At 39.3% G+C, this 14,628-nt stretch overlaps 1 protein-coding gene across 1 annotated transcript in view; it reads left to right on the top strand.

Annotated features, from left to right (window-relative positions):
• The window catches only part of LOC110261352, a 422,463-nt gene extending 408,442 nt beyond the window's left edge, over positions 1–14,021 (top strand). Inside the window, exon 7 of the mRNA XM_021097538.1 lies at positions 11,887–14,021. Coding sequence (XP_020953197.1) covers positions 11,887–11,973 — 87 coding nt within the window. The 3' untranslated portion in view covers positions 11,974–14,021. The remainder of the gene's footprint in view (positions 1–11,886) is intronic.

Genomic DNA, 14,628 nt, shown 5'->3' with positions numbered 1-14,628 from the left:
CATCCATCCATTGATCCATCCAACCAGTGAGCAGATCCTATGTTCTGGATGCTAATAGAGAACTGAGGAATAGGATAATGAACAGAAGAAACAGGAGGCTGTGGGAGACTGTGAGAGGCTGAATGGAGAGTGGAAGTGGGGAGCAAACAGCAAGAGCAGCAGGATGGCTGGAAAGTATTTGCTTGGTATGATCACAAGACAATGAGATGAGATCTGCAAGGCTGTTGAGCTTTGACCCTGAGTCAAAGGAAAATAGATCAGAAAGTTCGGAACATTGGAAGTGAATAATTTTTCAGAAATGGAGTTTACTTTTTAGAACAGTTTTAGATTTCCTGAAAAATTAAGATGGCAGTACTGAGTTGCCATATTTCCCCCACCCAGTGTTTCCCTATAGTTAGCATCTTACCATAGAATTGTTTCTTTCTTTTTTTTTCTTTTGCTTTTTAGAGCTGCATCTGTGGCCTATGGAGGTTCCCAGGCTAAGGGTCAAATCGGAGCTACAGCCGCTGGCCTACATCACAGCCACAGCAATGCCATATCCTTAACCCACTGAGTGAGGCCAGGGATCCAACCTGCAACCTAGTTCCTAGTGGGATTCATTTTCACTTTTCCATGATAGGACAGCAACTCGGTGTGGGTTCTGTTACATGAATTGCTCTTGATACAATATTACTAATGAAAGCCCCCACTTCCTTCAGAGTTGCTCACGTCCTTGTTCTGCTCCAGCATCCCATCTCAGAGTCTCTTCCACGTAGTCATCATCTCGCTTTAGGTTCCTCTTGGGTGTGATAGTTTCTCAGGCGTTTCTTGTTTTTGATGAATTTGACCGTCTGCAGGGGTGTACATCAAGGATTTTGTAGAGTATGCCTTGGTGAAATAAAATTTCTAGGCTCGGGATAGAACCTCTTCTGCCTGCAGTGATGAGTCAGCAAACTAAAACTTAGCTTTCGTATTCCTGTCAATGTTTGGCTCCACCATAAGTGTAGAGTAACTAGTCAGCCAATTCCAAAATCCAAGTCCACTGTGGCATATATTCTCAGTTCCTTGTTAGTTCTTCATTTTCTCCTTTTCTCTTCCTTGTTCCTTATTCTTTATCCTATAAAAACTTCCGGTTTTATGCCCTATTTTTCTTCAGACCCTTGGGAATGGAGACGGTCTGCTTCATGAGTTTGTGTCGCCTAAACTGTCTTCTTTAATTGTTTTTAACATATTCTTTTGGAATTTGTCTTATGTTTCTATTATGATGAGACTATATAGATTTTATCATAACCAGAGTGGTTTTGGCAGGGGGGTGGGCAGGGAAGATCACAGAGGTGAAGTGCCATTTTTTTATCATGTGTCAAGGGTACATGCTATCATCCTGAATTATCATTGTTGATATTGACCTTTATTACCTGGTTGAGATAATGTGTGAGGTTTCTCCGTTACAAAGTCCCTTATTTCCCACCCCCATCATACTGTACTTGTCAGAAGGAGGTCATTATGCACTGTCTACATTTAAGGAATTGGGGGTAGAGTATTTACTTACATTATTTGGAATTCCTCTGCACAGGAGTTTTGTCTTTTCTCCCTATTTATTTATTCCATCATCATGTATATCAGTAGTCTCCTGTGAATGTACCACGATTTGTTTACCCATTCATATATTGAGGGACTTCTTGGTTGCTTTGAGTTTGGGGTAATAATTACAAGCCACTATAAGCTTTATCCACTATTTTTGGTGGATGTACGTTTGTAAGTCTACTTTTTTTTTTTTTTTTAAACATTAAGTCAACTTTAAATGGCTTTAAAATTGGTGTGGCTAAAATCCCCTGTGTATGGTGGATAGTATAAACTTGGTATTCAAACTTGAAAGCAACTCTCTAATGAAGTTTGAATTATACATTAAAGTCATAATCATGGCATCAAATTGAAAGAAATCAAGGTATGAAAATAAATAGATGTCAAATAATATCTAGTAGCATGTACTGGGTGTTTAAATGGTTCTGGGGACAAATATATGTTACCTATATTTTTAAGTTAGAGAGACCAGGTTTGCACCTTAGCAAGGTTAAGTCATCCCGTCAGTGACTCATGATTTAAACAACTTTGTCCAAAACTAACACTCCATTAAATTTCTCTCTCCAAAAAAATTCTATAAGGCCTATTTTTTAAGAGGAAATGGTGTGTAAGCTCTTCATTTTTCTTTTTTTTAAAGGGCCAGACTCGTGGCATGTTGAAGTTCCCAGACTAGGGGTCGAATCAGAGCTACAGCTGCTGGCCTATGCCACAGCCACAGCCACAGCAATGCCAGATCTGAGCCGCCTCTGTGACCTACACTATAGCTCACAGCAATGCTGGGTCCTTAACCCCCTGGGAGAGGGCAGGGATCAAACTCGCATCCTCATGGATACTCGTTGGATTTGTTTCCACTGAGCCACAATGGGAACTCCCTTGGATATAAGTTTTCACATCAGTTGAATAGATTCCTAGGCGTGTAACTGCTGGATTATACACCAAGACCAGGTTTTGCTTTGTATGAAACTGCCAAATTATTTTCCAAGGTGGCTGTACCATTTTGCCTTCCCATTAGCAATAAATGAGAGTTCCTGTTCTGCATCCTCATTAGCTTTTGGTGTTGTAATTTTTTAAAGTTATTCTAATAGGTATTCTAATAAGTGGTATCTCGTTTTGCTTTAATGCGCAATTCCCTAATGATAACTGATGTTGAGCACTACTTTATATTCTTATTTGTATTCTTTTATGAGTCATCTGTTCAGGTCTTTTGTCCATTTTAAAATTGAGTTTTTTGTTGTCTTTTCTTATTTATTTATTTTTTGGTTGCACCCACAGCATGCAGAAGTTCCCAGGCCCGGGATCAAACTGCCCCACAGCGCTGGCAAAACCAGATCCTTAACCCTCTGAGCCACCAGGGAACTCTGAGTTGTTTGTTCTCTTATTGTTGAGGTTTAAGAGTTTTTAAAATTTCAGATATGATTTCTTTATGAGATATGTGTTTTGCAAATATTTTCTTTCAGTCTATGGCTCATCTTTTTATTCTCTTAACAGTGTCTTTTACAGAGCAGAAGTTTTAAATTGGAATAAAGTCGTACATACCAATTTTTTCTTCATTTTTGCATCATGCTTTAGTTATTGTATTTAATCAATCATTGCCAAACTCAAAACAGACAAGATTTTATCCAGTATTTTCTTCTAGAAGTTTTATAGTTTTTCTTTTGGTCTATGTTCCTTTTTGAGGTAATTGTGGTGAAAATGCTAAGGTGTTTGTTTAGATTCCTTTTTTTTTCAGGTCTATAAGTGTCTAGTTGATTCAGTTCCATTTGTGGAAAAGAGTATTTTTGTCCATTGAGTTGTTTTAGCTTTTTTTTTTTTGGTCAAAAATCCATTGGCTATATTTGCGGGCATCTATTTCTGGACCCTTAAGTCTGTATCATTTATTGATATATCTATTCTTTTACCAACACCATGCTAACTTGATTTCAGTAGCTTCCTAAGACGTCTTGAAATCAGGTAGTATGTCTTCTAACTTTGTTATTGTTCAGTGTTGTGTTGACTGTTGCAGGTATTGTGCCTTTCTAGACAGACTGTAGAACCAATTTGTCTATATCTATAAAACAGCTTCCTGCAGTCTTGGTTGGGATTACACTGAACCAAGCTGGGAAGAGCTGACACTTAACAACGTCTTCCAACTCATGAACATTAAACGTTCTTCCATTGTTTAGATCTTTGATTTCTTTCATCATTTTTGTAGTTTTATGCATATAGATCCCCTCTATATTTTACTAAATTTATACCTAAGTATTTAATCTTTTGGGTGCTATTGCAAATCGCATTTAAAAACTCAAATTCCCATTATTTATTGCTGGTAACAAGGAAGCAAGTGGCCTTTGTATGTTAACTTTGTATCCTGTGTGAATTTGTATACCTTATTAGTTCCAGGAGATTGTTAGTCAATTTTGGGGGGATTTTTTACATAATCATGCCATCTGTGAACAAAGATAGTTTTTTTTTCAATCTTAAACATGTTATTTCCTTCTTATTTTTTTAATTTTTGCACTAGATAGAACTTCCCAGTCAAAAGAAAAGCATTCAGGAGTTCCTGCTGAGCCACAGCAGGTTACGAATTCACCTGGTATCCACGAAGGTGTGGATTCCATCCCTGGCTTCACTCAGTGGGTTAAGGATCTAGTGTTGCCATGAGTTGTGGTGTAGGTCACAGACGCATCTCAGATCCCACATTGCTGTGGTTGTGGCATAGGCTGGCAGCTTCAGCTCTGCTTTGACCCGGAACTTCCATACGCTGCAAGGTGTGGCCCTAAAAAGCAAAAATAAATAAATCAATAAAGAAATAAGAAAAAAGAAAAGATAAGCATCCAGTTTCTCACCTTTAAGTATGATGCTAACATACTTGTTTAACATACTTGATGCTGTTTTTTTGGTAGATGTTCTTTATCATATTGAGGAAGACTCTGGTTAGCTGAAAGTTTTCATTTTAACTGGGTGTTGTAATTTGGCCAAACACTATGCTGACCTAATAGAATTCTTTCTGCTTCTATTTTCTAGAACATTTCTACTGTAAATGTTTTGATAGAATTCACCAATGAACCCATCTGGATCTGATGCTTTCTTTTTTGAAGGTTAATTGTTGATCCAATTACTTTATTACACGTATGCTTATCCACAGTATCTGTTTCTCCATGTGTGAGTTTTGGCAATTTATGTCTTTGAAGAAAGTTATCTAAATCATCTGAGTTATCAAATTTATGGCCATAGAGTGGTTCAGAGTATTTCTTGATTATTCTTTTACTGTTCGAGGATCAGTAGTGATGAGCCCTATTCATTTCTGATATTGGTAATTTGTATCTTCTCTCTTTTTTTCTTTGTCTGGCTAGAGGCTTATTAATTTTATTGATTTTTAAAAAAAGAACTAGGTTTTTGTTTCATTCATCTTCTACATTTTCTTGTATCATTTACTGGATTTAAAAATTTTATTATAGTTGATTTACAATGTTTTCGTTTAATCGATTTCTGATTTTTCTTTACTATTTCCTTCCTTCTACTTGCTTTATGTTTATTTGTTCATATCTTTCTTGTTTCTTGAGGTTTGGACTTAGCTTGTTTATTGAAATTTTTTTTTCTTTTCTAACATAAGTATTTGCTAATATAACTTTCCCTCTTAACACTACTTTAGCTTCTTCCAAATTTTGATACTGGTCTGCTACTATTTTCATTATAGTCTATGCATTTTTAATTTTCAGTGAGACTTCCTCTTTGACTCATGGATTATTTAGAAGTGAGTTCTTTTAACTTCCAAATGTTCGGAGTTTTTCTGTTTTTATTAACTTTTAGCTTAATTCTTTTATAGTTGGAGGACATAGTCTGCATGATTTCAATTCTTTTAAATTTGTTGAGATTTGTTTTATGGCTCTGGATATGGTTTATCTTGGTAAACAAAGAATACTTGAAAGGAATATGTTTTCTGGGGGAAGTTCTATAAATGTCAGATAATGTCAGTTGGTCCGTTCTCCTATATCCTTGCTGATTTACTGCCTAGTAGTTCTATCAATTGCCAATAGTGGTATTGAAGTGTAATAGTGGATTTATCTGCTTCCTTTCAGCTCTACCAGTTTTTGTTTCATGTATTTGATACTCTGTTAGTGCATGTGCACTTAGGGTTGCTAGATCTTCTTGTGAATTGATTCATTTATCATTATGTTCTGTCCCTCTTTGTTCTAAAGAGTTTTGTTTGCTTTGGTCCATGTTTTATTGCTTTTTGTCCATGGCATCAGCAGAGCCACATCTTCCTTTCTTCTCCCTCCCCTCCCCTTTTCTTTTTTGTTACTTTCCCATGAACATTTTTATAAAGTTTATTTATTTATTTATTTTTTTTTAGGGCTGCATATGGAAGTTCCCAGGCTAGGAGTCAAATCAAAGCTGCAGCTGCCGACCTATGCCACAGCCACAGCAACACCAGATCTGAGCAGAGTCTGCATCCTACCTGTGCTGCAGCTCATGGCGATGCCAGATTCTTAACCCACTGAATGGGGCCAGGGATTGAACCCGTGTCCTCATGGATATTAGTCAGGTTTGTTATCACTGAGCCACAATGGGAACTCCCATTTTTATTTGTTTATATTGTTATTGAGTATATCATTTTGTGTAATTTTCTTAGTGGTTTTTGTAAACTCACCACATATATGTTTTACCACTTCGAGTGTAGGGTAACAGTCTTATTTCCCTTTGGGTTCCTTTACTTTTCCCAGTTGTAAAATATAATTGTTTAAAATAATTCCTTTATATACACTGAGTACCACATTAGATGGTGTTACAACTTTTGCTTCAACCATAAGGAAACTCATGAGGTAAAGAATTATCTATTCCGTTTACTTCTGATTTTACCCATTCCATTGTTTTTCTTTCCTTTCTGAAGGTCCCAGCTTTCTTCTATTATCTTTTTCTTTCTGTCTGGAGAGCTTCCTTCAGCCATTCTCAAGGGTAGGTGAATTCTCTTAGTTTTTACTTGTCCAAATATGTCTTTACTCCTTCCTTATGTATGAAGGGTAATTTTGCCAGATATAAGATCCAAGTTCTTCCCTTCTTGCATTTGAAAACTATTGTGCCTGTATAATTTTAGATGGGTATCCACAGTCATTCAAATTGGGATTTATTTACAGGTAGTGTATCATTTTCCTCTGCCACTTTTAAGGTTATTTTTCTTGTCTTTAGTTTTCAGGATCTTGATATGCTCTGTGTCTTGGTGTGGATTTCTTTGGATTTGTCCCTATTTGAGATTTTCTCAGCTTCATGAATCCGAAGATTTATGTATTCTATCACGTTTGGGAAGTATTCAGCTTTTATTTCTTTGAATAGCTTTTCAGTTCCATTATCTCTTTCTTTTCTTCCTGAAACTCTGACAATATGAAAGTTAGGTCTTTTGTTACTGTCCCACAGAATCCCTAAGGCTCTGTTAATTTTTTATCTGTTGTGCTTATTTTTATTTTATTTTATTTATTTTTTTTGTCTTTTGGCTTTTTAGGGCCACACCCACGGCATATGGAAGTTCCCAGGCTAGGGGTCTAATCGGAGCTACAGCTGCCGGCCTACGCCAGAGCCACAGCAATGCCAGATCTGAGTAGCATCTGTAACCTACACCACAGCCCATGGCAATGCTGGATCCTTAGCCCACTGAGTGAGGCCAGGGCTCAAACCCCAAACCGCATGGTTCCTAATCGGATTCATTTCCACTGTGCCACAATGGGAACTCCTGTTCTTTTTTAAATTATTTAATGAATTTTATTACATTTATAGGTGTACAACAATCATCCCAACCAAATTTTACAGCATTTCTATCCCAAACCCTCAGATTTCTCTGTTGTTCTAAATGAATACATTTTATTAATTTGTCTTCAAGTTTAGCTTCTATCTTTTGTCATCACCAGCATACCATTGAGCCCACCAGTGGATTTTATATTTTTGTTATCATATATTTTATTTCTATAAGTTCCATCTGGTTCTTTTTTTATAACTTGTTTCTTTGCTTGAATTTTCTATCTTTTCACTTGCTTCATGATAATTTGTAATTGATTGTGTTGAAGCATTTTTAAAATGGTCATTCTAAAATTGTTTTCAGATAAATTAAGCATCTCATTCATGTTGGTATTAGCATCAGTTGATTATTTTTCTTCATTCAAATTATGGTTTGCCTAGTTCTTGGTATGAGGCGTGGATTTAGATTGTATCTTATAGATTTTGACCATTATGTTAGGGAGCAGGTTGCAGGCTTTTCTGAAACCTAGTCTAGGAGTATATCGAATATGGAAAGAAAATGGGGGAAACTCACCATGTCATCATTCAAGTTCTGTGATTCTGGGACATTCCACCTCTTACTTCCAATTTTTGGAGCTCTTTTATCACTATTTTATGTCTGTTGAATAATTTCCCTGGCATTTCTTTGTATTTAGAGGACAAGGGCAGGGAAAAGTGAAAGTGGGTCTATGCATCTTTTGGCTGAACTGGAAATCTGGTATATATTTTAAAATTGAGGTATAATTGACATATAACACGCTAGTTTCAGGTATATAACATGACTCAATATTGATTTGTACTGGGAAATGATTACCACAAAAAGTCTAGTTAACATTTGTCACCATAAAGTGTTACAACTATTTTTTCTTATGAGGAGAATTTCTAAGATTTACTTTCTTAGTAACTTTAAATATGCAACACTGTATTATTACCTATAGTCACCATGCTATATGTTACATCCCCAAGACTTATTTCATAACTCAAAATTTAAACTTCTTCCACCCCCTTCACCCATTTCACCCATTTTTTCCATCCCTCAACCCCTGCCTCTGGCAATTACCAGTCTTTTCTCTGTATATATAAGAGCTTTTTTTTTTTTTAAATTCTCTTTCTCTCTCTCTCTCTATATATATATATGCCACATTTTCTTTATCTGTTCATTCATCAATAAACACTTATGCTGCTTCCATATCTTGAAAATGAAGATGGGGAAGCATATATCTTTTTGTTTCCATTTTGGGGGGATAAATACCCAGAAGTGGAATTTCTGGATCAAATGGCACGTCTATTTTTAATTTTTTGAGGAGCCTCCATATTGTGTTCCATAAAAGTTGCAGCAATTTACATTCCCACCAACCGGACACAAGGATTCCTTTTTCTCTTATTTCTTGTCTTTTTGATGATAGCCATTCTAACAGATGTGAGTTGATATGTCATTGTGGTTTTGGTTTATGTTTCCCTGATGATTAGTGATGATGAGCATCTTTTCATGTACTTTTTTTTTTTTTTGGTCTTTTTAGGGCTGTACCCTTGGCCTATGAAAGTTCCCAGGCTAGGGGTTGAATTGGAGCTATAGCCACCAGCCTACACCACAGCCACAGCAATGTGGGATCTGAGCTGCATCTGTGACCTACACCATAGCCTACAGCAATGCCAGATCCTTAACTCACTGAGCAAGACCAGGGATGGAACCTGTGTCCTCATGGATACTATTCAGGTTCATTACTGTTGAGCCATGATGGGAACTCCTCATGTACTTGTTGACCATCTGTGTGTTTTTTGGGAAAATTTCTATTCAGTTCTTCTAACCATTTTTAAAAAATTAAAATGTAGTTGACATGCTATATTATGTTACTTTCAGGTGCACTGCGTATTTGACATTTGCATACATTATGAAATGATCACCACAATAAGTTTACTAACCATCTGTCCCCATACAGTATTATTGACCACATTCCTTTTGCTGTATATAACATTACTGTGGCTTATTTATTTTATAATTGGAGGTTTGTAACTTTTAATCTCATTCACCTATTTTGCTCACTCCCACCCTACTGTGGCAACCACCCATTTGTCCTCTATATTATGAGTCTCCTTTCATTTGGTTTTGTTCTGCTTTTTAGATTCCATATATAAGTTAGATCATATGCTGTTTATCTTTTTATGCCTCACTTATCTCATTGAACATAATATGTTTAATATCCATCCATGTTGTTGCAAATGGCAAGATTTCATTTTTTGTATTGGATTTTTTTGCTATTGAGTTGTAGGAATTTTTTTGTATATTTCATATCTTAATCCCTCATCAGATGTATCAGCCACAGCAATACCAGATTGGAGCCACATCGGCAACCTACACCACAGCTCACAACAACGCTGGATCCTTAACTCACTGAGAAAGGCCAGGGATTGAACCAGCAACTTCATGGTTCCTAGTCGGATTTGTTTCATCCCCAAGAATGATACCAAGAAGAATACTGCCTATGTTTCTTTTTTCTTTTAAGAGTTTTCTTTGTAGAGTTCTATAACTTCAGGTCTTTTTTTTTTTCTTTTTGTATTTCTAGAGCCATACCCATGGTATGTGGAGGTTCCCAGGCTAGGGGTCCAGTCGGAGCTGTAGCTGCACCATGACGGGAACTCCAGTTTCAGGTCTTACATTCAAGTCTAATCCATTTGAGTTACTCTTCATGTATGGCATAAAATAGTAGGAATCCAGTTTCATTTTTGCAGGGGGATGTATAGTTTTCCCAGCACCATTTATTGAAGGGACTGTCCTTTTTCTTGGCTCCTTTGCCTAAGTTTTAAACATCAAAATTAAATCAAAGTGGTCATCTTTTGTCTTTTAATGCAATGGATATGCCTTTCCATTGGAGAAGGGAGTCTTTGGGATCCAAATGGAAGAACTGCAAAATTGTTCTCAATTCACATGAGGCTCTCTCTCTCTGTTTCTTGTTCCCACTAGAGTCTTCTGACCCTTCTACTTGCATTTCATGCAAATACGTTGTAACTTTGCCTTTTGGCTTTGTGCCTGCCTTAACTAGCTCATCTATTTTATTACCGTCTATCCCTGCTGGATCCTCACCTCTGTGATGGGGACCTTTGGTCTGCTTAACTCACTCTGTCCCAGGCCTAAATTGGAGCTCTATGCAGATGGAGTGCTCCATAAATGGTTTTGATGACGGTGGGGTGGGGAGGCCAGAAATGACAGCGGCAAGAAGGGAGTTGCTAAATACCGCAGCACTTCTGTTTGGCTCCAGTCCCTGTGCTGATCATTTTTGACAGTAAAATCCACCCTTAACCAGCTGTTGGTCGGCTCCATAGGGGTGCCGAGCAGTATCCGAGTTCACCCTTGGAAGGAACCAAGGCCCATCTGTGGAAGCAACATTTGGGGACCGTTCCTTACGCTTCAGAGCTTTCTTTAAGAGGGTAGCCCTCCATGGGAAGCCCCTTAAGGGAAATATCCAGAGAATGCATTGATGTCTCCACTTCCAGGGGTCACAAGACTTCACCTGTTACATTCTCATATCCCTAGATACGGTGAGTTGCCAGGATTCGCCAACTGATGAACAAGGGGCATCAGGCCAGGGCACGTGTGTCGTTAGGAACAGAGTATCAGCCCTTGATTTTGAGGGGGGCAGCCTTAGCTGGATTCCTTAGAGTCTGAGTACCAAAGTGACCATGAACCCCATAACTACCCTCCAGGGTCGGTCCCACGTGGTGGCATCCAGGACCCATTTGGGGCTGGATCACACTTGCAGTGGGCTGGCCAAACTCTGAGCAGAGGGGCCCTAATTAGTAAGCTGTCAAGTTTGGAGAGGGAATGAATTCTAGTCCTAAGCACCAGGAGCTAGGAGAACACAGGGTCAGGAAGGCAGCCCTGCTGATAGAAGGTGCCTTGCAAAATGGGAGCTTGGGAGTGGAAGCTTGTGCAAGGCCCCAGGGTGTGGGAGAAGGTAGGAGCCCCACATGGTCCCTGGGTAGAATCTATCCTGCACAGATGAGCTGATTCTCCCACTGCTGCCTCCCTGTTTCCTCTCTTTCTCTCTTTTCCCCTTCCTCACCCTCAATACACTGCTTCAGCCTCAGGGCCTTTCCCTATGCTGGTCCCTCTGGCCAGAATGTCCATTCCCTAGATCTTTTTTATTTTTTTTGCTTTTTAGGGCTGCAGGTGCAAATAGGAAAGTTCCCAGACTAGGGGTCGAATCAGAGCTACGGCGGCCAGCCTGCATCACAGCCATGGCAACGTGGAATCTGAGCCTCATCTTTGAACTACACCACAGCTCACGGCAATGCTGGATCCTTAACCCACTGAGGAAGGCCAGGGATGGACCCTGTGTCCTCTTGGATACTAGTCGGTTTTGTTTCCGCTGTACCACAATAGCAACTCCCATTCCCTAGATCTTTACATGTTGGCTCCTTCTGGTTCCCCAGGTCCAACTCAAGTGTCATCTCTTCATGGAGGCATCCTCTCCCCACCCATCATACCTGCCGCTCTCTATCCCATTGCCCTGCCTTGTTTACCCAACACGATCTCAGGTCAATTTGCTCATCACTCTTCATTCTCTGCCCACCCCCGACTAGAATGAAGACCCTGAGCATGGGAACTCTACGTGGCATTCACTCTGTCTCTCCCCAGGACCCGGACCCATGCCTGGCATCCTCAGTTGAGTGAATGAATGTGCCCACCGTACACCGGGTTATTTTCCCCAAGACATTGTTTGACACAGCAGGAAAACTGCAGATAAGAAACTCAACCCTGTCAGAAAGCAGAAGGATTTGTTTGGGAAAATGAAACAAAATATATTTTTAAGCTGCATAAACATATGATGAATGCTAACAAGGTGTTTTCAAAATAAGAAGCACATAGAAACAGCTTATGTTTCTGGTCAAATGAAGTTGTAATCAAATCGTTATCAAAGCAAAAGAAAAAAAAAAGAAACCAAAATGACTCAGAAGAGTTTTTTGGAAAGATTCGGCAACTTGACTGACGTGAAGAGGTTTTCCTTGTTAAGTCTTGTTGCTTCTGCCAGGGGGACATAATTTGTTCGGAGAAGCAGGGTGATGTCTCAGCCCACTGGCACTCTGGAGGGACAAAGAAACAGCGCCTGCCGTTTGCCTTGCTCTCGCTCTCAGGCCGATAGAACTTCCGCACAAAGGTTTGTCTGGGAGGCTGTGCTTTCCTGTCCAGACCAGCAGAAACAGCTTACCAGCAGAAATGCTTAATGACTGAGCCCCCGGACTGGGGGAGTCACATGGCTGCAGCTTTGTTCCTAAGAAGCCAGCCAATTAGCAGTCCTGGTTATTATTTACATTTCATGCAATATATCACTAAAACTGTGTTGATGATTTATCATTTATATTATGGTATTGTCAGCATAATTTATTCAGATCATGCTGAGATACCTGCAAAATTAAGTAAAAGAAAAAGAAATGGCATTGAATCCAAAGATATTTCTTAGCTTCCCTCTCTCTCTCAATGAGGGTATTTGTTAAGAAAAATCATGGATCACTTAGCTATTAAATTGTTCCAGGATCATCTGCATTAAAAGTTTCCTCGGTGTTCTTTTTTTTTTGGAGGATGACCTGGGATTTCATTTGATTTTCTTCTGCATCATTTGCGTTCATCCTACTGTTTCAAATAAAACAAACAAACCAACAAAACCAAGTAAAAGCAGTTGTCTTTAAAGTTATGTGGATTAATATGAGACTGGGGGATTCTCTTTCAATTTATAAAAAGTCCTTATCTTCTATCTTATTTCTATTTGCCCCAGCCTCTGGGAAATATTTGTAGCTTATCAGAGTGCGAGATAAAATATTCTGGTTGTTGAAGCCATGAATCATCTAGGCATTATAGGAAAACCATCACTGAGCTAGAGGCAGGGTTTTGGGTGTCAGAGCCCTGGGTTCTAGTCCTGCCCGGCCTGCATATCCCACACTGGGAATCACTGTAGCTTTTGGTTCCTAATGAGTGGGTGTGGGGTTTCTCAGAGTGTGATTGGTGGACCTCCAGCACTGTGCTTATGGGGTCTGCCCCAGCCTGTGGAAGGAGGATGTCTGGAAAGGCACATGGGGTCTTTAGGACAAGTGTCACATATGATTCTAGCGTATTCCTATACTATACACGTTATGCTATACTATACACGTATTACCAGGACATTCCTGTACTATATACATGATACTATACATATTCTATGCATGTACTATACTAGACAAGTGATAGTATGCATATACTATATTATATTATACTAGACACATGATACTATGCATATACTGTATTATACTATACTATACACGATACCAGGATATTCCTATATCATACACATGATACTATACATATTCTGTACATATAATGTACTATACTAGACACGTGGCAGTATACATATACTATATTATACTATCTTATACTCTGCTCTACTCATGATACCAGGACATTCCTATACACATGATACTGGGATAGCCCTATGGTCCTTGCCAGCTCCGATCTTCCTAGACTTCTAAATACTCTGACTGTATGGTGTGTTTTGCATATTCCTGAAGCTTTGTATAAGAAATAACTTCTGCTGATGGGTTCTTATTTAAAAAGCTTCATGGGGTCTTGATACTACAGAATGCTCTGAAATGAATTATTTATGGCATGAATTGTCCTCCATCAGTCCCTTCCGCACTTGTCGCCGATGGATTAATTTTGAGTTTTCTTCAAGTGAGGCCCCCACGTGTCTCCCAGCACACCTGGCAGGTGCGTGCAAGGCGAAGATGAAATTCACAAAGCAGCCATTTCGATGTCCCGACATTTGGCTGAGGCTATGCACCCGGGGCAAATCTGTGGATGGTTGGAAACCTCAGGAGTCCGCAGGCGATGTCTTTGGACATAAATATTTGCTTCCCTGAGGCTCTCCAAATGCCACGTCCAGACTAACCCGTGTCCCTGGGACCTTATATAAGGACTCTTCCGTCTCAGGGGAACTAGCATGATACACACTTGCCAGAAGGTTTGTGATGGGACGGTACCTTTACCTTTTCATCAGAGATTTCAGGGGGAGTCCGCCTTGGGAGGCAGATTCCCTGGCAGGTGACCTGCAGGCAGATATTACCCCCACCTCTGACTGCCCCTTGGCCCCTGCTCTGAGAGCTGCGTATACAAATCCCTTTCACAGCAGCTGCAAACTTTCAGCCCTCTGACCAGGCTCACTTGGCTGCTACCACCAATTGAACCACAAAGCTTGCCAGTTAAATCCATTTTGTTCCTAGCAGTGCTTGGTGGGAATATCTTTCTCTACCCGGAGACCCCAACGTCCAGGAGGTCTGCGGTCATGTCATATTTCC

The sequence above is a fragment of the Sus scrofa genome, chromosome 6 (genome assembly GCF_000003025.6).
Source record: "Sus scrofa isolate TJ Tabasco breed Duroc chromosome 6, Sscrofa11.1, whole genome shotgun sequence".
Lineage (NCBI taxonomy): Eukaryota > Metazoa > Chordata > Mammalia > Artiodactyla > Suidae > Sus > Sus scrofa.
This window is presented reverse-complemented; position numbering and strand designations above follow the sequence as displayed.